At 45.2% G+C, this 20,507-nt stretch overlaps 1 protein-coding gene across 4 annotated transcripts in view; it reads right to left on the bottom strand.

The window, feature by feature from the left end:
* The window catches only part of mbd6 (methyl-CpG binding domain protein 6), a 371,598-nt gene that overhangs the window by 157,524 nt on the left and 193,567 nt on the right, over positions 1-20,507 (bottom strand). For all 4 annotated transcript variants that reach the window (XM_038789976.1, XM_038789979.1, XM_038789978.1 and 1 more), the window contains exon 4: positions 3,385-3,565. In XM_038789976.1, coding sequence (XP_038645904.1) covers positions 3,385-3,565 — 181 coding nt within the window. The remainder of the gene's footprint in view (positions 1-3,384; positions 3,566-20,507) is intronic.

Raw genomic sequence — 20,507 nt, 5'->3', positions numbered from 1 at the left:
CTCAACATGAGCAAAAGCGAGACCTTCCCGGTACACTCAAAAGGAGGGGGGATAGCACTAACGGGACTGCCATTTAAACAAGCCTGACACAAATTCCCCTACCTGGGGATCTAAATAGCCATGACTGGAACGAGATTCACAAATGGAACCGCACCAGTCTGACAGAGGAAGTAAAAAAGGGCCTGCAAAGAGGGAACACTCTCCACTCAAAATGAACGTGCTGCCCAGGTACCTCTTCCTACTTACATACATCCAGATCTACATCCCCAAGGCCTTTTTCGAAGCACTAGACAAACTAATCATGGCGTTCGTATGGGGTGGGGGGGTGGGGAATGCTAGGATCCCAAAGAAGGTTCTACAAAAAACAAAATCCGGGGGGATGGGCTAGCCCTCCCAAACCTACAATTCTACCACTGAGCGGCAACGGCCGAGCGAATAAGGGGATGGATCAAGGAGCCAGAAGCCGAGTGCGTGCGCGCGGAAGAGGCCTCCTGCAAAGGGACCTCCCTCCGGGCCCTCGCCACGGTGGCACTCCTAACCCCACCCAAAAAAACACTCCAGCAACCCGGTGGTGATAACCAACCTCCAATCCTGGAACCAACTACGGCAGCAATTTGGCCTGACCAAAATGTCGGACAAAGCTCGCATCTGCAACAACCATAGGTTCACACCAGCACTGACTGACGCTACCTTTAAAAAGTGGGGACAGGACGGAGGGACACTGACAGTCAGGGACCTATACGCCGACGGCAGGATTACAGCTATGGATGAACTGAGAGAAATTCCAGCTAGCCAGGGAGAATGAGCTATGGTGCCTGCAACTCAAAAACTTCCTACAAAAGGAGACAAAGACGTATCCACAACCGCCATGACAGACATGACTGGAAGAGTTACTGGATGCAAGCATTCTAAATAAAGAGAACTGTAGCGACATGTATGACCGACTGGTAGAAAGGGCCCACACCGTACTGGATGCAACAAGAAAGAAATGGGAGGACCACCTGGGGATTGAGATAGGGTGTGGACTCTGGAGCGAAGCACTGCATTAGGTCAACTCCACCTCCACGTGTGCAAGGCTCAGCCTGACGCAACTAAAAGTGGTACATAGAGCCCACTTAACGAGAACCACTTAACGTATGAGTAGGTTCTTCCCGGAGGTGGAGGATAGATATGAATGGTGCCAAGGAGGCCCGGCCAACCACGCCCACATGTTCTGGTCTTGCCGCAGACTTGCGGGGTACTGGACAGCCTTCTTCGAGGCTTTGTCCAAAGTGGTGGGGATGAGGGTGGAGCCATGCCCGAAAGTGGCAGTCATCGGGGTATCAGACCAGCCAGATCTATTCCTGGGGAGGAGGGCGGATGCCTTTGCCTCCCTGATCACTCGCCGTAGAATCCTGTTCGGCTGGCGGTCAGCAGCACCACCCAAAGCTGCAGACTGGCTGTCCGACCTCTGAGAATCTCTCCAAATAGAGAATATCAAATTCGCCATCCGAGGGTCAGACAACAGCTTCCACAGAACGTGGGAGTCATTCACCCAATTGTTCCTGGACCTATTTGTGGGCAATGAACAAGCAAAAGAATAGCCAGGTAGCCAAGAATCAGGCTAAAGTAGCGACGGGGGAGGGAGGGAATAGACCGCCGGGAGGGGGGGGGATAGCAGCTAAACCTAAGAGACAAGAAAGGCGAACCACAGGAGAAGGGGAGGTGGGGGGAAGGGGGCAGAAGGGGAGGTGGGGGGAAGGGGGCAGAAGGAAGGGGGGGGGGGGGGGGAAAAGAGGGAGGAGACAGGGACCAATAGAGGGGAACCAGTGAGGGGGGAGGCAAGAGACTGACAGCCGGAAGGAGGGCACGTGAAACGACAACAAACTTGGCATCTACATGACCAGAAAACAAGGAAAATCCGGGCGAAAGACAGGACAAACAGCTGAAGTGGAGGTGATCGCGAGACGACAACGGCAGCGTAAACCGTCCGGGAGAAGCAAGTGACAATACCAACACCAGATCCATCCGCGTATTGCCCTCGGTAATTGTTTCCCCGGCACCCAAATGTATATGTACCCCCCCCCCGCCAACAAACAGATGCCTACTAATGTGCTACAAACAATATTGTCAATTGTACAGAGCTGCTGTTGTTGAGCTAGGACATAATACCCTATCAGTTATTTTATTCTAACTTTTTTTTGTTGTTGTTTGTTTTGTTTTTTGTGCGTGTTCCCTTCTCTTCTATGTATATTTCTATATACATATATATATGTATTCTATTTTGTGTACATAATTGTTCAAAACCCAATAAAAAACATTTATAAAAAAAGAATTGGAAAAGTAAATTTGCAACGAAATACTACTATAAAATCTGACAAAACCAAGACTTTGAAGTATCTCTTTCCTGTTATTAGTTGGCTCTCTCCGGTTTTCCAGTGATAGATATCACAGAGGTCACTTGCCTTCACAGTTCTTTAGCCAGACAGTAGGCCAAACAAACTGTAGATATTTCCATACTCCTACCTGGCAAAATAGTCGAATGCAAATTGCAATTACAACTGTTGCTTTCTCTCATAGAACTGCCCCCCCCCCCCCCCCCCCCCCCACTGCCACGATCTGTCCATTTCAGTGCAAGAGTGATCATCCTAGAAATCACAAGTTCAAATCCCACAGTGATAGTCAACATCATGAATTTAATACGTTTGGTAACTTGTGGGCTTTCATTAGAAAACGAACACAAAAGTTGCTGCATTGTTGGTTCACCAAAACCCAATTGGTTCACTAACGTTCTTCAGGGAAGCAAACCTGCCACCACTATCCAATTTGGCCTTTACACAACTCCAGTTGATTCAGAATGCCCTCATGGCAACTGAAGATGACAATCAAATACTGGGTTGCTGGAGTCGCAATTCCCAAGAACAATTTTTTAAAAAAAGGGACATTTTATTGTCACTTTTTTCTCTCCAAGTAGCCAAGATCAGATGAAAATGATCAATTTCAAAATTGTTCAACCCTAGGATTAACGATGCAGAATCTGTAATTGCTCAAATTTAAACAGACTTTGAAATTTTGTTACATTTCAAACAAGTAAAAACAAGTAACTGCAGTAACTAATTTTTAAACTGATATTTCAATTTTCATGTACATCTTGTCATTTGTATCATTTGGGAGTTTAAAAACAAAAATGTTGACAGCAATGCCGATTAAATCGTGTCCATCGTGTTTCATGAAAATCAGCAGAAAAATACTGTATTGGTAGTCTAATATTAAGTAAAATATCACCAAAGACACAGAGTAACATTAAAAATAAATAATCATATAGCACCATGTAGCTTTTGGATAATGTAAATCACATTTACTCATAAAACAAGGTAGATAATATTTCAGTTTTTGAAAACTTACTTGCTCCACCGCCTGGGCTGGTTAGAAGCAGGGAAGGATGTGGCCTCTCAATACTCTTATGTAGTGTAGCTACTGCAATTATTTTTCGTTTATGGATGCAAAGTTTTGTCAAATCTTCATCAGCTTTTACATCCTCTGCTGTTCTTTGTTTCACAGTTGCTCCAGGATCAAAAGTGAACACCTAAATGCAAGACAACACTTTTGTTACTCGAGCTCCAACTGTTGGTTTGTTATGTTTGTTAAGTTTGCTAATGCCCTCAAAGGGAAAAGTAAATTACTTTGGGACATGCAACGTATAATCCTGTACAACCATCAGGCAATCTTCCCCCACTACAATGCAGATGCACTCATGTAAAACACCCCATTTTTCCCCACAAACAAATCTCAGAGGCTGCAAACAATGTGATGAAACAGACAAATCTTTAACCCAACAGCTGTAAACTAATAATTTCCTGTTGACGGAGGGATATCTCGTTCATATGTTGTCTAGCCCAAGTATTAATCAACTATAACGGAATTATACAACCTGTAAAAACAGACAGACAGATTTGTCAGATGCCCACAGTCAATTGGTTCAATTACTCTAAAGGGGATCAGGTCAAAGGAAACATACCCAGTTTGCTTGTATCGTAACTGTGCACAGGGAGCTAAATCTCCTGTTCAAAAACAAAGTGAAGATGACCACTTCAATACTCTATAATTTAATATTTTTCCTTGCTGAGAGCGCTTGATGAAAACGTCTCAAGTACTTCCTTGCAGATAATTTCAAGAGGAACATGGCTCACTAAGTACTCACATCACTGGGGCTGGTTTAGCACAGGGCTAAAGAGCTGGTTTTTAAAGCAGACCAAGGCAGGCCAGCAGCAAGGTTCAATTCCCGTACCAGCCTCCCCGAACAGGCGCCGGAATGTGGCGACTAGGGGCTTTTCACAGTAACTTCATTTGAAGCCTACTTGTGACAATAAGCGATTTTCATTTCATTTCATTTCACATCACAATTAACTTTTCTAGTGGTTACAGTTTTGTGAGATAGCTTGATTTAAAAAATAATTCTCAAGAAATGGATGACACCAGAAAGGTTACATTTGCTGTGCAACCTATTTTCCCTAAAAAGGTGGCAGTGGGCTGCTTTTTTGAACTGCTGCAGTCCTTATGATAATGGTGCTTCCATCGTGTTCTTAGGCTGGCAATTCCAGGATTTTAATCTGATGATGAATATCACTCGATGAAAGTGCCCCACTTGTTAGTATTTCCACATGGATAAATGAAAGGCTTGCACTGATGTACCACATCGTAAGGATGTCTCAAACTGCTTCACAGCCAATAAAGCACTTTTGAAGCATAATCATGGTCATAATGAAGGGAGGCACAACGGCCAAGTTGTACTCAATGAGAACTCCACGGTAATTTTAAAAAAATCATTTTTGAAATCCTTGCTCGGCCAGCATTTGTTGCCCATCCCTAATTTCCCATGAGAAGGTGGCGGCGAGCTTCCTTCTTGGTCCGCTGCAGTCCATGTGGTGTAGGTACACCCTTAGTGCTGTAAGGGAAAGAGTTCCAGGATTTTGACCAGCGGCAGTGAAGGAACAGTGATATATTTCCAAGTCATGATGGTGAATTACTTGGAAGGCAACTTCCAAGTAGTGGTATTCCCATGTATCTGCTGTCCTCTCTTTCCAGATGGTAGTGGTCATGGCTTTGGAAGGTGCACACTGCTGCTACTGTGCATGTGTTGAGCTTCTTGAGTGTTGTTGGAGGTGCATATGATGATATGCATAAGCAATCCTGTATATAATGTTGCACACAACCTCCAACCAGCAGGTGGCAGTGCGGATCTACCATGCGGATCTGTGCCTGGGTAAGTTGGGAGTAAATCGTGGTGGTGGAGAGACATATTTTGCAGTAGCTCTATAATAGTTAGTTAGTGTTAGTAGTTTGTTATTTATTTTTTCCAGTTATCCTTACTACGCAGTTGTTTCATAATAGATTATTTAAACTAGATATTCTGTTGTACATCATTCATGTCGGCCAGTCTACAGAACATGACCTGGTACCAGGCTTGATGATCACTCAAGAACAAAAAGATACTGCAACGATCTGAACAATTAAAGATAACTCCGTAGAAGAAGAAAGACAATGCAATTTTTCACTAACCTTGTACGCTACTGACAACTGGTGGTCAATGCATGGTAAAACCTCGAAGCCAGGATCTAAGGTATCAATGCATGTCAACAGCTTCGGATTAGCGGTAAAGTAGATGAGAATTGGCGGGTGTTTAAGCAGCAGTTCAAACTCATGTTGCAACACTTGGTCTGCAGGCACAGTCTCACGAGAAGCACATCGTGTTGCTGTTCACTGTAGCAGGTCCTCAAGCCATTGAAATTTTCAATGTGTTTGTCTTCGAAAGCAAGGCAGAAAGTAAGAACTTCAACAAAGTTCTCAAGCGATTTGATCGGCATTGCTCTCCTAAAAAAATGAAACCTTCGATATATTTTGCTATATATTTTGCACGTACACCCAGAACGCAGACGAGACATTTGATAGTTTTCTCACCGACTTGCGATTGAAAGCGCAGTTGCGTAATTTTCGTGCTCTCCAGTCGTCAATGATCCGTGATCAGATCGTTTTCGGGATCTCCAACGATAAGGTACGCGAGAGGCTTCGAAGAGAAACAAAGCTTCAACTTGAAATGCTATCCAAATATGTCACGCTAGCGAGCTTGCAGCAAAGCAGATGGAATCTCCTGCATTTTGGCATGAAGGTGGCAGAGGCGGCCGACCGCCATTAGAGTGGTGACGCACTCAAATGAAAAACGTGCTCTGATGCAGGCGGCCACTTTTACTGGCTGACCCGGTCCTCCATTTCATGCCTCCAAAGCGGCAGACCGCGTTTGCCACAACTATGTCCAGCATTTGGAAAGATATGCCCCAACTGTAACAGCAGAAATCATTTTGCAACACAATTTTTTTCCAGGAAAAAAGCGGAGCAAACAAAAGTTTTTCCAGGAAAAAAGCGGAGCAAACAAAAGTTATCAACACAGTTGAAGAAGTGTGCCTCGAGAACACGTTTTCTGTCAACATGATGTCCAGTGAAGACAAGGAAATTCAAATCATGCCAAACGATGATGCTTTGTAACAATTTGCAGCAACAATGAATTAAAAGCAAATAGTCAAAAAGATAAATGGACAGTGCCATTAATTATAAATGACAGTAATAACATTCAAACTCGACACAGGTGCGAGGGCGAACCTCATCAATTTTCTAATGTCACAAAGTTGCTTATTAAACCGCAAGTAGTAAACAGAACAGTATTGTTCAGAGATTACAACAGACATGAAATCACAAAGTTAGGAGCATGCGAGTTCGATGTCAATGTAAAAAACAGAACTTACAAGTTTCAATTTTCCATTGTGGCAACGGAATGCAAATCTCTGATAAGAGTGGATGCGTGCGAGGACCTGCAGCTAGTTAAGCAGGTTTACAGAGCAGACAGCTCTGCACAAGCCAACATGCCTCAGGAGACTCAATACTAAATGATTTTCCTGTGATTTTCCGAGGCTTTGGCACTTTGCCATACACTTACAAAATCCAACTAAAGGAAAATGCAAAGCCAGTGATTCACGCACTGAGATGTGTGCCAGCTCCATTGAGAGACAAATTGAAGGCTGAGCTATAGAGGATGACAGTTTTAGGCGTATTTAAGCACATAGAAGAACCTACAGACTGGGTAAGCTCTATGGTTGTGTCAAGAAGCGTAATGGAGACCTATGCATCTGTATGGACCCTGAAGATCTGAACCTCAACATTAAGAGGGAACATTACCCTATGCCATAAAGGGAGAAAATAACATGCGAGATGGTAGGAGCAACTTGCTTTAGTAAATTAAACACGTCACAAGGCTTCTGGCAACTTAAATTAGTTAGAGACGGTACATAGCATGGGATGATACATTTTGTGGTCAAATTCATTCCCAATGTGGCAGCTAAATCTGCACACCTTTGGGAAACTAGAAAGAAAAAAAGACGCTACATTCCAGTGGTCCACTAGCCACGAACAAGAATGGCAAGCATTACAAGTTTCGCTGACCACAGCGCCAGTCCTGACGTTTTTCGACCCAGCGAAAAATACAAAAATCTCAACGGACACAGAAATCACAGAAGGTTGGTTTACAAGTGCAACAGGTGATTAAGAAGGCAAATGGAATTTTGTCCTTCATTGCTAGAGGGATGGAGTTTAAGACTAGGAAGGTTATGTTGCAATTGTATAAGGTGTTAGTGCGGCCACACCTGGAGTATTATGTTCAGTTTTGGTCTCCTTACTTGAGAAAGGACGTACTGGCACTGGAGGGTGTGCAGAGGAGATTCACTAGGTTAATCCCAGAGCTGAAGGGGTTGGATTATGAGGAGAGGTTGAGTAAACTGGGACTGTACTCGTTGGAATTTAGAAGGATGAGGGGGGATCTTATAGAAACATTTAAAATTATGAAGGGAATAGATAGGATAGATGCGGGCAGGTTGTTTCCACTGGCGGGTGACAGCAGAACTAGGGGGCATAGCCTCAAAATAAGGAGAAGTAGATTTAGGACTGAGTTTAGGAGGAACTTCTTCACCCAAAGGGTTGTGAATCTATGGAATTCCTTGCCCAGTGAAGCAGTTGAGGCTCCTTCATTACATGTTTTTAAGGTAAAGATAGATAGTTTTTTGAAGAATAAAGGGATTAAGGGTTATGGTGTTCGGGCCGGAAAGTGGAGCTGAGTCCACAAAAGATCAGCCATGATCTAATTGAATGGCGGAGCAGGCTCGAGGGGCCAGATGCTAGTTCTTATGTTCTTATGACACATCAAAGGGAGGGTTGGGAGCTGTCCCACTCCAACACGATCTGGAAGGAAACTGACTTCCAGTGGCATATGCATCCAGGTCGATGTCTGATATAGAACGCAGGTATGCGCAAATTAAAAAGGAATGCCTTGGGCTGATTAATGGGATCACAAAGTTCTATGATTATGCATATGGTCTTCCAACATTTCTAGTAGAAATGGACCACAGGCCACTGAACTCTATAATTAAGAAAAATCTTTACGAGATGTCCCCGAGGATTCAGCAAATGATCATGAAATTGCAACGATGTGACTTCGAGCTGAATTATACACTGGGCAAATATCTCATTGTTGCTGATACACTATCTAGAGCTGCAGGCATAGAAGGAACACACCAGTTGTATGAGGACGTGCAGGTCTATGTAAACCTGCTCACTGAGTCTCTGTCCGTATCTGACAAGTCAAACCGTAAAGAAGAAATCACCAAAGACATGGTTCTGCAGAAGGTGAGAAAGTATCTTCACGAAGGATGGCCTAAAGACTCCTGCTTAAGTTTTTACAATGTACCAACAGAGTTAAGTGATATGAATGGATTTTTGCTGTGGAAACAACAAATTGTGATTCTAGTCAGTGAGGTCAATGATTCAAACAAAACTCCATGGAGGGCACTTGGGGGTGAAAAAGTGCAGCGTGCAGCCAGGGATGCAGTTTATTGGCCAGGGATAAACCACAACATTGAAATGATGGTGGATAACTGCAAAACCTGTCAAAGGTTTCAACGCAAACAAAGCAATGCAGATGGGTGAGATAGTCACAACTCTTTTACTTGAATGGAAAAGAATACCTTCTGGTCACAGTCTTCTTTTCGAACTATCCATAGATAACACAGCTGTCGAATTCCAGGGTCAAATGTGTCAGTAAGAGTGCTAAACAGATTATTTTTGCTCGTTATGGGATACCGAATATAGTCACGAGTGACAATGGTCCCTGTTTTGCTAGTCGTGAGCGGACAGACTTTGCACAGCAGTATGATTACAAACATGTCACCTCGAGTGCTTTGTACCATCAGTCGAATGGGGAGGCCGAGAAGGGTGTTCATATCGTTAAACAGCTCCTGAAAAAAGCATTGGAAAGCTGAGATGACACTTATCTTGCATTCCTAAGTTATCGTTCTGCACCACTAATCAATGGGCTTCTACCAGTTCAGTTGATGAATTGTCAACTGAGAATGACCTTGCCCTATATTCTTCAAGAAACAGTGAACCATATGTTTGAGAGGCAACTGATCTCTGAAAAAAGGAGGCAAATGGGATCTTACGGTAGATCCGTGAAAAGGCTCCAACCATTACAGCCAGATGACACGGTCAGACTAGAAGATTCCAAAGCGAATGGATGGTCTATGTATGCGAAGGTACTGCGAGAAGCAGATTCAAACTCATATTTGTCATCATGGATGAAGGTGTTGTCTTAAGGAGGAACAGAAGAGCTCAGCTGGAAGTTTGCTAATCTTTTGTAATGCAGCCACCAGAAGGAGGTAAGGGTCCTAAGGCAGCTGAAGAAGATGCAGTGCAGCATAGGGAGCCACAACAACAAGATACAGACACAACAATACAAGAATCACAAGCAGTATCGACAACTACAAAGGAAGATGAAGTAACTTCACAAGTTCAGCAGCCACTCAAGATCAATAAGGCTATGACGTAAACCTGAGAGACTGAATTTGTGATGAACTGTATATAGTTCAAAGTTAAAAATTTATTATGCACATCATATTGGTTAGTAAAATCAAAGTCATGAATGTAAATAAATACATTTTCAAAAGGGAGGGGGATGTGATGATATGCATAAAGCAATTCTGTATATATTGTACACGACCTCCAACCAGCAGATGGTAGTGTAAGTCTACCATGCGGCTCTGTGCCTGGGGAAGTTGGGAGTAAGTCGTGTTGGTGGATAGACGTATTTAGCAGTAGCTCTATAATTTAGTGTCAGTAGTTTGTTATGTATTTATTCCAGTTATCTTTACCACACAGTTGTTTTAAGAAATTATTTAAACCAGATGTTCTGTAGTGCATCATTCATATCGGCCAGTCTACAGACATGACAGTGCACTGGGAAAGTGGGAAGTGTTCAATCACACTCCTGACTGGTGATGATGGACAGCCTTTGGGTAGTCAGGAAGTGAGTTACTGCTGTAAGATTCCTAACCTCCGACCTGCTCTTGTACCCACAGTATTTATATGGCTTGTCCAGTTCAGTTTGAGGTCAATGGTAACCGCTCCCCACTCCCCCTCCTAGATGTTAATAGTGGAGGATTCAGAGATGCAAATGCCATTGAATATATATAATTTTTAATTAATTTACGGGATGTGGGCATCGTTGGTTAGACCAGCATTTATTGTCCATCCTAGTTGCCCTTCAGAAGCTGGTGGTGGGTTACCTTCTTGAACCACTGCAGTCCTTGAAGTGTAGGTATGCCACTGTACTGTTAGGGAGGGAGTTCCAGGATGTTGCCGCACTGATAGTGAAGGAACGGCAATATATTTCCTCGTCATGGTGGTAAGTGACTTTGAGGGGACCTTTCAGGTGATGGGGTTCCCAGGTATCTGCTGCTCTTGTCCTTCTAGATGATAGTGGTCGTGGGTTTGGAAGATGCTGCCTAAGGAATCTTGGTGAGTTACTGCAATGCATCTTGTAGATGGTACACAAGGCTGCCACTGTTCAGCGGTGGTGGAGGGTCTGAATGTTTGTGGAATGGGGAACTAGATAGGCGTCAAGCTTCTCGAGTGTTGTTGGAGCTGCAAGGGGTGATGGTTTGAATCTCTCTTATTGGAGATAGTCATTGCCTGGCATTTCAGTGGCGCAAATGCCCTTGCCATTTGTCAACCTAAGCTAGGTCTTGCTGTATTTGCACATGGACTGCTTCATTGTCAGAGCAGTTGCGAATGGTGCTGAACATCAGCAAACATCCCCACATCTGACCTTAGACCATAAGACCATAAGACATAGGAGTGGAAGTAAGGCCATTCGGCCCATCGAGTCCACTCCGCCATTCAATCATGGCTGATGGGCATTTCAACTCCACCTACCAGCATTCTCCCCGTAGCCCTTAATTCCTCGCGACATCAAGAATTTATCTATCTCTGCCTTGAAGCCATTTAGCGTCCCGGCCTCCACTGCACTCCGCGGCAATGAATTCCACAGGCCCACCACTCTCTGGCTGAAGAAATGTCTCCGCATTTCTGTTCTGAATTTACCCCCTCTAATTCTAAGGCTGTGCCCACGGGTCCTCGTCTCCTCGCCTAACGGAAACAGTTTCTTTGCGTCCACCCTTTCTAAGCCATGTATTATCTTGTAAGTTTCTATTAGATCTCCCCTTAACCTTCTAAACTCCAATGAATACAATCCCAGGATCCTCAGCCGTTCATCATATGTTAGACCCGCCATTCCAGGGATCATCCGTGTGAATCTCCGCTGGACACGCTCCAGTGCCAGTATGTCCTTCCTGAGATGTGGGGCCCAAAACTGGACACAGTACTCCAAATGGGGCCTAACCAGAGCCTTATAAAGGCTCAGTAGCACATCGCTGCTTTTATATTCCAACCCTCTTGAGATAAATGACAACATTGCATTCGCTTTCTTAATCACAGATTCAACCTGCATGTTTACCTTTAGGGAATCCTCGACTAGCACTCCCAGATCCCTTTGTACTTTGGCATTATGAATTTTCTCACCGTTTAGAAAGTAGTCTATGCTTGGATTCTTTTTTCCAAAGTGCAAGACCTCACATTTTCTCACGTTGAATTGCATCAGCCATTTCCTGCACCACTCTCCCAAACTGTCTAGATCCTTCTGCAGCCTCCCCACTTCCTCAGCACTACCTGCCTGACCACCTAGCTTCGTATCATCGGCAAACTTCGCTAGAATGCCCCCAGTCCCTTCATCCAGATCATTAATATATATGGTGAACAGCTGTGGCCCCAACACTGAACCCTGTGGGACACCGCTGGTCACCGGCTGCCATTCCGAAAAAGAACCTTTTATCCCAACTCTCTGCCTTCTGTCAGACAGCCAATCCTCAACCCATGCCAGTAGCTCACCTCGAACACCATGGGCCCTCACCTTACTCAGCAGCCTCCTGTGTGGCACCTTATCAAAGGCCTTTTGGAAATCCAGATAGACCACATCCACTGGGTTTCCCTGGTCTAACCTACTTGTCACCTCCTCAAAGAATTCTAACAGGTTCGTCAGGCACGACCTCCCCTTACTAAATCCATGTTGACTTGTTCTAATCCGACCCTGCTCTTCCAAGAATTTAGAAATCTCATCCTTAACGATCGATTCTAGAATTTTACCAACAACCGAGGTTAGGCTAATTGGCCTATAATTTTCCATCTTTTGTCTTGATCCTTTCTTGAACAAGGGGGTTACAACAGCGATCTTCCAATCGTCCGGGACTTTCCCTGACTCCAGTGATTTTTGAAAGATCTCAACCAACGCTTCCGCTATTTCTTCAGCCACCTCTCTCAGAACTCTAGGGTGTAGCCCATCGGGGCCGGGAGATTTGTCAATTTTAAGACCTTTTAGCTTTTTTAGCACCATCTCTTTTGTAATGGCAACCATACTCAACTCAGCCCCCTGACCCTCTATAATTTTTGGGATATTACTCATGTCTTCCACTGTGAAGACAGACGCAAAGTACTTATTAAGTTCTCCAGCCATTTCCTCGTCTCCCATCACTAGCCTTCCGGAATCAGTTTGAATTGGCCCAATGTCTACTTTGGCCTGTCGTTTGTTTCTTATGTATTGAAAGAAACTTTTACTATCATTTCTTATATTACTGGCTAGCCTGCCTTCATATTTGATCCTCTCCTTCCTTATTTGTCTCTTTGTTAACCTCTGTTTGTTTTTGTAGCCTTCCCAATCTTCTGATTTCCCAGTGCTTTTGGCCACTTTATAGGATCTCTCTTTTTCTTTGATACATTTCCTGACCTCCTTTGTCAGCCATGGCTGTCTAATCCCTCCCCGGATAATCTTTCTTTTCTTGGGGATGAACCTCTGTACAGTGTCCTCAATAATGCATACAAACTCCTGCCATTTTTGCTCTGCTGTCTTCCCCACTAGGGTCTGCTTCCAGTCGATTTTCGCCAGTTCCTCTCTCATGCCCTCGTAATTACCTTTATTTAACTGTAACACCATTACATCCGATTTTGCCTTCTCTCTTTCAAACTGCAGACTGAACTCAACCATATTATGATCGCTGCTTCCTAAGTGTTCCCTTACTTTAAGGTCTTTTATAAAGTCTGGTTCATTACATAGCACTAGGTCCAGAATAGCCTGCTCCCTTGTGGGCTCCATGACAAACTGTTCCAAAAAGCCATCTTGTAAGCATTCCATGAATTCCTTTTCTTTGGATCCACTGGCTACGTTATTTACCCAATCCACCTGCATATTGAAGTCCCCCATGATCACCGTGACCTTGCCTTTCTGACATGCCTTTTCTATTTCCCGGTACATGTTGCGCCCCTGGTCCTGACCACTGTTAGGAGGTCTGTACATAACTCCCATTATGGTTTTTTTGCCTTTGTGGTTCCTCAATTCTACCCACACAGACTCCACATCATCCGACCGTATGTCGTTTAGTGCCATAGATTTAATTTTGTTCTTAACTAACAAGGCAACCCCACCCCCTCAGCCCACCTCCCTGTCTTTTCGATAGGTTGTATATCCTTGGATGTTTAACTGCCAGTCCTGAACCCCCTGCAGCCATGTCTCTGTGATGCCTACCACATCATAATCATTCACGATGATCTGTGCCATTAGTTCGTCTACTTTGTTACAAATGCTACGAGCATTCAGGTAAAGTACCTTAATGCTAACTTTCTTATCATTACAGATATTGGAAGTCCTAAGATGTCCAAAGTTATCCTTCCTTTTTGTTGAATTCCTAGTCTGCATCAAGCTTAAATCCACCTGCCTACATGTTATCCTCCTGCGTATCTTGCCATTTAACTCCATGCTCCCTGTCGCTTTCACTTTCCCTTCCCCCCAACCTTATCTTGGAAGGAAGGTCAGGCTGAAGCAGCTGAAGCTGGTTGGGCCTAAGGCAACTCCTGCAGAGATGTTCCGGGATGTCGATAGATGACCTTCAACGATCACAACCATCTTCCTTTGTGCTAGGTATGAATCCAATCAATGGAGAGTTTTCCCTCTGATTCCCATTGACTCCAGTTTTGCTTGGGCTCCTTCAACTCTTATTCGATCAAATGCTGCCTTGATGTCAAGGACAGTCACTCTCACCTCACCCTTTGAATTCAGTTCCTTTGCCCATGTATTACCCTGGGTCTGTCGATCACCAGTCCTTTTTTTTTTATTCGTTCATGGGACGTGGGTATTGCAGGCGATGCCAGCATGTATTTACCATCCCAAATTGCCCTTGAGGGGGCAGTTCAGAGCCAAAAACATTGCTGAGTCTGGAGTCACATGTAGGCCAGACCAGATAAGGATGGCCAATTTCCTTCCATAAAGGACATTAGCAAACCAGATGAGATTTTAAGACAATTGACAATGGTTTCATGGCAATCATTAGACTTTTAATTACAGATTTTTATTGAATTCAAATTTCACCATCTGCAGTGGCGGGATTTGAACCTGGGACCCCAGAACATTACTCTGGGTCTCTGGTTTATTAGTCCAGTGACCCCACTGCCTCCCTGATGAGATGACTGATCAGATAATATTTCTTACTGTATTGTTGGTTGTGTAAATATTATCTGGAATAGAGCAACTCTCCTGCTCTTTTTTTTTTGTACAGTGCCAGAGATTAATGGATTTTATTGATGCTTCAACTACAATCTACATAAATCAAGTTTCCCCTCACCATTCAAATGTTATCAGAATCACAATGATCTCAAGAGTCAAAAGGGGAAATGAACAGTGACCTCGGACAGAAAGAAAAGTCACCAAGTCATTTCCATTTTATGTTTAGAAATCTGAAGTACCCAATTCATTCATTTTCCAATTAAGGAGCAATTTAGCGTGGCCAGTCCACCTACCCTGCATATCTTTGGGTTGTGGGGCGAGATCCATGCAGACACTGGGATTATACGCAAACTCCACATAGGACCTGGGTCGCGCTGTGAGGCAGCTGTGCTAACCACTGCGACACCGTGCCACCCACCATTTACATTTTTTAACCAGGTTTCTCGATTCTATCTGTGAGGGAGTGGCATTGTCACAAGACTAGTAATCCAGAGACCCAGGGTAATGCTCTGGGTACCCGCTTTCGAATCCCACCAGGGCAGATGGTGAAATTTGATTTTAATAAAATCTGGAATTAAAAGTATAAAGATGACCATGAAACCAATGCCGATTGTCATAAAAACACATCTGGTTCACTAATGTCCTTCAGGGAAAGAAATCTGCTGTCCTTACCCAGTCTCACCTACATGTGACTCCAGACCCACACAGCAATGTGATTGATTCTGAGCCTCCCCCCCACACCCTCTGAAATGCCCCCCCCCCCCCGCCCTCTGAAATGGCCCCCCCCCCCCCCGCCCTCTGAAATGGCCCCCTCCCCCACCCCGCCCTCTGAAATGGCCTAGCAAATCACTCAGTTCAAGGGTAATTAGGGATGGGCAACAAATGCTGACCCAGTGACGCCTACATCCCGAGAAAGAAAAAAAAGCCACAGATCCAAAACAATCTCTTGCAGGTTGTTTGCAGATACATCCTTATAAACTTGAGGTTATCCAAAATTGTTATCCATGCAAACTTAGTCACTGAAAAATAAACGGACAGCAACATGCATTATGTTGGACCTATCTATTGATGAAGCTGTTCTCTGAATCCTCCAACTGGGGAACCCCATCTTTCGCCTTTCCGTGTTGGACAGGGAAAAATAGGTCCTCTGCACTATGTATCCTGGCCCTTCACTGTGGCTTCTCAATTTTAAAAAAATCACAAGGCTAATCAAACTTTTCAGCATTTTGCTTTTGTATTTTCTCTGAATTCGAATTGATCTGTCAACTTGGTCCATGGGTTTTGATCAAGGCATGCAATTCTGTGAAGGAGGTGTAGGCAGATACTGAAGCCTCAATTTACAGTCCATGGTGTGATCTGGGCTGTAATGTTATGCTATAGTAGCTTCAGAAAATGAAGTGTATATCAGTGACTGCGACGTGAACATGTCTTAAGTGAAGATCCATGTGCTAGCACTACAAAATATATATGCTATTTGCTTTTGGAGTAGTATTTAAAGTTAAGTCTGAACGGCCTGTTAGGTTTCAGTATTTAAACAAGAAAACTAGACAAAAACTTGCAAATATATTGCACCTTTAATATCATAAAACATCTCAGAGTGCTTCATAGCAGGGTTATGAAGCAAAATTTCACATTGGACACAGATGTTAGTTATAGATAACCAAAAACTTGGTCGAAGAGAATAGGTTTTAAGGAGCATCTCAAAGGAACAGAGACTGGAAAAGGCAGAGTGGTTTGGGAAGGGAAATCTGCAGCTTAGGGTGTTAGCAGCTTTACGTACAGTAGCTAATGGTGACGTGAATAAAATTATGAATACATAAGAGATCAGAATTTGAGTGCAGATATTGCAGAGGGTTATGTGGCTGGAGAAGATTACAAAGATGGGGAACAGTGAGGCCATGGAGAGGACACAAACAAGGATGAGGTTTTTAAAATTAAGATGATGATAACTGGGAGCCAACAGATTAGTGAGCACAGGATTGACCCCTGAATTACGGCATGGATAAGAGAGTTTTGGATAATCTCTAGTGTACAGAAGATAGAATGTGGGAAGTGAGCCAGGAATGCATTGGAATAGTTAAGTCTAGACTCAGCAAAGGTATAAAGAAGAGGTTCAGCAGCAGAGAAGTTGAGGTCGAGGTGATGTTACAGAAGTAGAAATAAGAAGTCTTGTTGATGGTTGGAAGCTCATCACATGGTCAAATATCACATCAAGGTTGCAAATTGTTTTAACCTCAGACAATTAAAAAAATGCATTTTTATCGGTTTCACAATTATTTACAGGAACATTCGCTATGTGTAACATGCAATAATAAAAGAGAAGGAAAAATGGGAATCTACAAAATAGGTACAATAGGAAAATAATGAAGGACAAACAAACCTTGATAAATTCAAGAAAAGGAACCTATTCACAGCTATGGGGACCACTGTTTTTGAGCCCACAGAAGTCGGTTGCCACAACTGTACTGTTTTACTGGTGTCCCTGCTGCCCCTTGGTGCTAGAACATACCGGGGGGCATGTTTGGCATTGGCCGTTCGTGCTTCGGCTTTGCTGCTGCGGTCGCTCCCATGTGTGCCGTCACCCTTTGTCCCTTCTGGCTCCTGCCCCTCACCTTTGTCCCTTCTGGCTCCCCTGCCCCTCACCCTTTGTCCCTTCTGGCTCCCCTACCCATCACCCTTTGTCCCTTCTGGCTCCCCTGCCCCTCACCCTTTGTCCCTTCTGGCTCCCATGCCCTTCACCCTTTGTCCCTTCTGGCTCCTGCCCCTCACCCTTTGTCCCTACTGGCTCCTGCCCCTCACCCGTTGTCCCTTCTGGCTCCTGCCCTTCACCCTTTGTCCCTTCTGGCTCCTGCCCCTCACCCTTTGTCCCTTCTGGCTCCCATGCCCCTCACCCGTTGTCCCTTCTGGCTCCCCTGCCCCTCACCTTCTGGCTCCCCTGCCCCTCACCCTTTGTCCCTTCTGGTTCCTGCCCTTCACCCTTTGTCCCTTCTGGCTCCCCTGCCCCTCACCTTTGTCCCTTCTGGCTCCCCTGCCCCTCACCCTTTGTCCCTTCTGGCTCCACTGCCCCTCACCCTTTGTCCTTTCTTGCTCCCCTGCCCCTCACCCTTTGTCCCAGCCCTGCCTCTCTGTTGTCCAATTTGGTCCCCTCCCTTACTTCCTCCCACATCTCGTCCAGTGGTGACTTTATCTCTAGTAGCCGGCCATAGATTTCTGTGCAGTTAACGCCCCCTAGTTCGTCAGAGGTCTGTCGAGTAGGGAATGTCCTGGGAGAAAGTTGCTGTTTTCTTCCAGACGAAGTTCCTTATTTATATATATCGTAGCTCATTCCTTTTCGGAAGCTAGAGCTTATCCGTGAGTTCCCCAGGTGCCTACTCTGCCGTCTATGTAAAGGTCCCCTAACATCAGTACTCCTTCGTCCTGTCTCCACCTTTTCAAGCATACTCCATAGTCACAATTCTTGCAGATGAGGGAATCATGGTGAGCATTGCGGTCAAACTGAAATGGCGTCTCAGCTCGTTCCATGTTCTCAGTTGGTTCCATGTTGCCAGTGTGACCACTGCCACTGGGCCTGAGTATCTGGCTGCAGGGAATGTGAACGTGGCTGTGGCCAGTGCGCAGAAGGATGTCCCCGTGCAGAAACGCGCCTCTATTAAAACGATTCCCGTAACAGCCTCCCCGAACAGGTGCCGGAATGTGGCGACTAGGGGCTTTTCACAGTAACTTCATTTGAAGCCTACTCGTGACAATAAGCGATTTTCATTTCATTTCATCCCTCTATTCTTTCTGCTGTAGCTGCCCAGTGGGTCCCCATGTATTGGAATGTGGCTTGGGCCAGCTTGAATGTCAATTTCCACAACTGTGATACTCCCACATGTTCATGGGGAAGACTTCACTCCTGTTCAGGTTACATTTGTAACGCGAGAAGACTCCAAACTTCCTTAAGAGTTCCATTATTCCTTCTATGCTGGCTGGGGGTTCGAGACGTAGAGGAGCAGGTCAACCACATGGGGCGAGACTGTGCTCCCAGTCTCCCTTCTGGATGCCTCTCCACCCCTTCACTGATCAGTGGCTAAATTGCAGCGGTAAATAGCAGGGGGGGCGGGGGCAACAGATATCCCTGTCTCGTGCCCCTGTTCAGCCGGAAGTATCCAGAGCTCGTGGCATTTGCCTGTACGCTCGCCGTGGGAGCGCTGCACAGTAGTTTAACCAACAAGGTGAACCCCGGCCCAAACCCAAATTGTTTCACTACCTCTATTCGACTCTTGTCAAAAGCCTTCACTGCATCCAGGGAGATGATCACTTCTGGTGTCTCTTCCCTGAGTGGTGGCATGATCACGTTCAGCAGGCACCTGATGTTTGTCCTTGACAAAACCCGTTTGATCTTCCGCAACTACTTCTGGCACGCAACTCTCCAGTCGTCTTGCCAGGGTGTCCATGCTAAAGAGTGAGATAGGACTGTATGACCCACACTCCGTCGGGTCGGGATTTTGTCCTTTTGAAGGATCAGTGATATCAAGGCCTGTGCCAATGCGGGTGGAAAGTTCCTTCTTGATAGTGAGTAGTTATAATAATAATCTTTATTGTCACAAGTAGGCTTACACTGCAGTGAGGTTACTGTGAAAATCCCCAGTGGCCACATACCGGCACCTGTTCGGGTACACAGAGGGAGAATGCAGAATGTCCAATTACCTAACAGCACATCTTTCGGAACTAGTGGGAGGAAACCGGAGCACCTGGAGGAACCCATGCAGACACGGGGAGAACGTGCAGATTCCGCACAGACAGTGACCCAGCCGGGAATCAAACCTGGGACCCTGGCACTGTGAAGACACAGTGCTAGCAACTGTGCTATCATGCTGCCCCACTATTTCCCTCGTGGCTGTCTGCTTTCTAAGCTGGTGTTCCAGTGGCAGCTGGCCTCATCCCTATGCTCATAAAAGCGCCCCCGTATCTGTCGCAGCTGGATCACAGCAGGTCAAATTCCATTTGTAATTTTTTCCTCTCCGCCAGTAGTTCCACGGTCGGGCCGTCGAGTACCGCCAATCCACCTGGAGTCGACCAGCTGACTGCCTCGCCTCTCTCCGTCCTATCCCCAAGTGCTCTTTACACAATTATGACGAGAGAACTAAGCACCTTTTGTGCAGCAGATGAGGGGGTGGATCCATGAAGGATTTGACACCTGAGGGAGGAGGAGTGCTCTGATCATCCTGGTCGGTGGCCGCATTCTCTAGTTCCCTTACCCTCGCCTTCTGCGACTTCACATGGACATTTCATCCTTTCTAGTGCCTTTCTGAAGAGGGCCAAGGTGTCTGCTACCGCCGACTTCACCATTGCCATGAGGTCCTCCTTAATGGAGTCCCTATGTTTTCGGAGCTCTCATGTTTGGAGCTCCATTAATTGCCCCGTCAGTGGGAGGGCCGGCGGTTGCATCTGTGGCTCCTCTCAATCCACCATGTCCTGCTCTACCTCGCTCATGTTTGTCGCCTCGGTCTTCCTCTTTTCGGCCACTTTGCTGGTTTGAGGGCATTTATGTTTTATGTTTCAG

Source organism: Scyliorhinus canicula, chromosome 2 (genome assembly GCF_902713615.1).
Source record: "Scyliorhinus canicula chromosome 2, sScyCan1.1, whole genome shotgun sequence".
NCBI lineage: Eukaryota > Metazoa > Chordata > Chondrichthyes > Carcharhiniformes > Scyliorhinidae > Scyliorhinus > Scyliorhinus canicula.
Note: the sequence above shows the minus strand (reverse complement) of the source record. Positions and strands in the feature narration are given on the sequence as shown.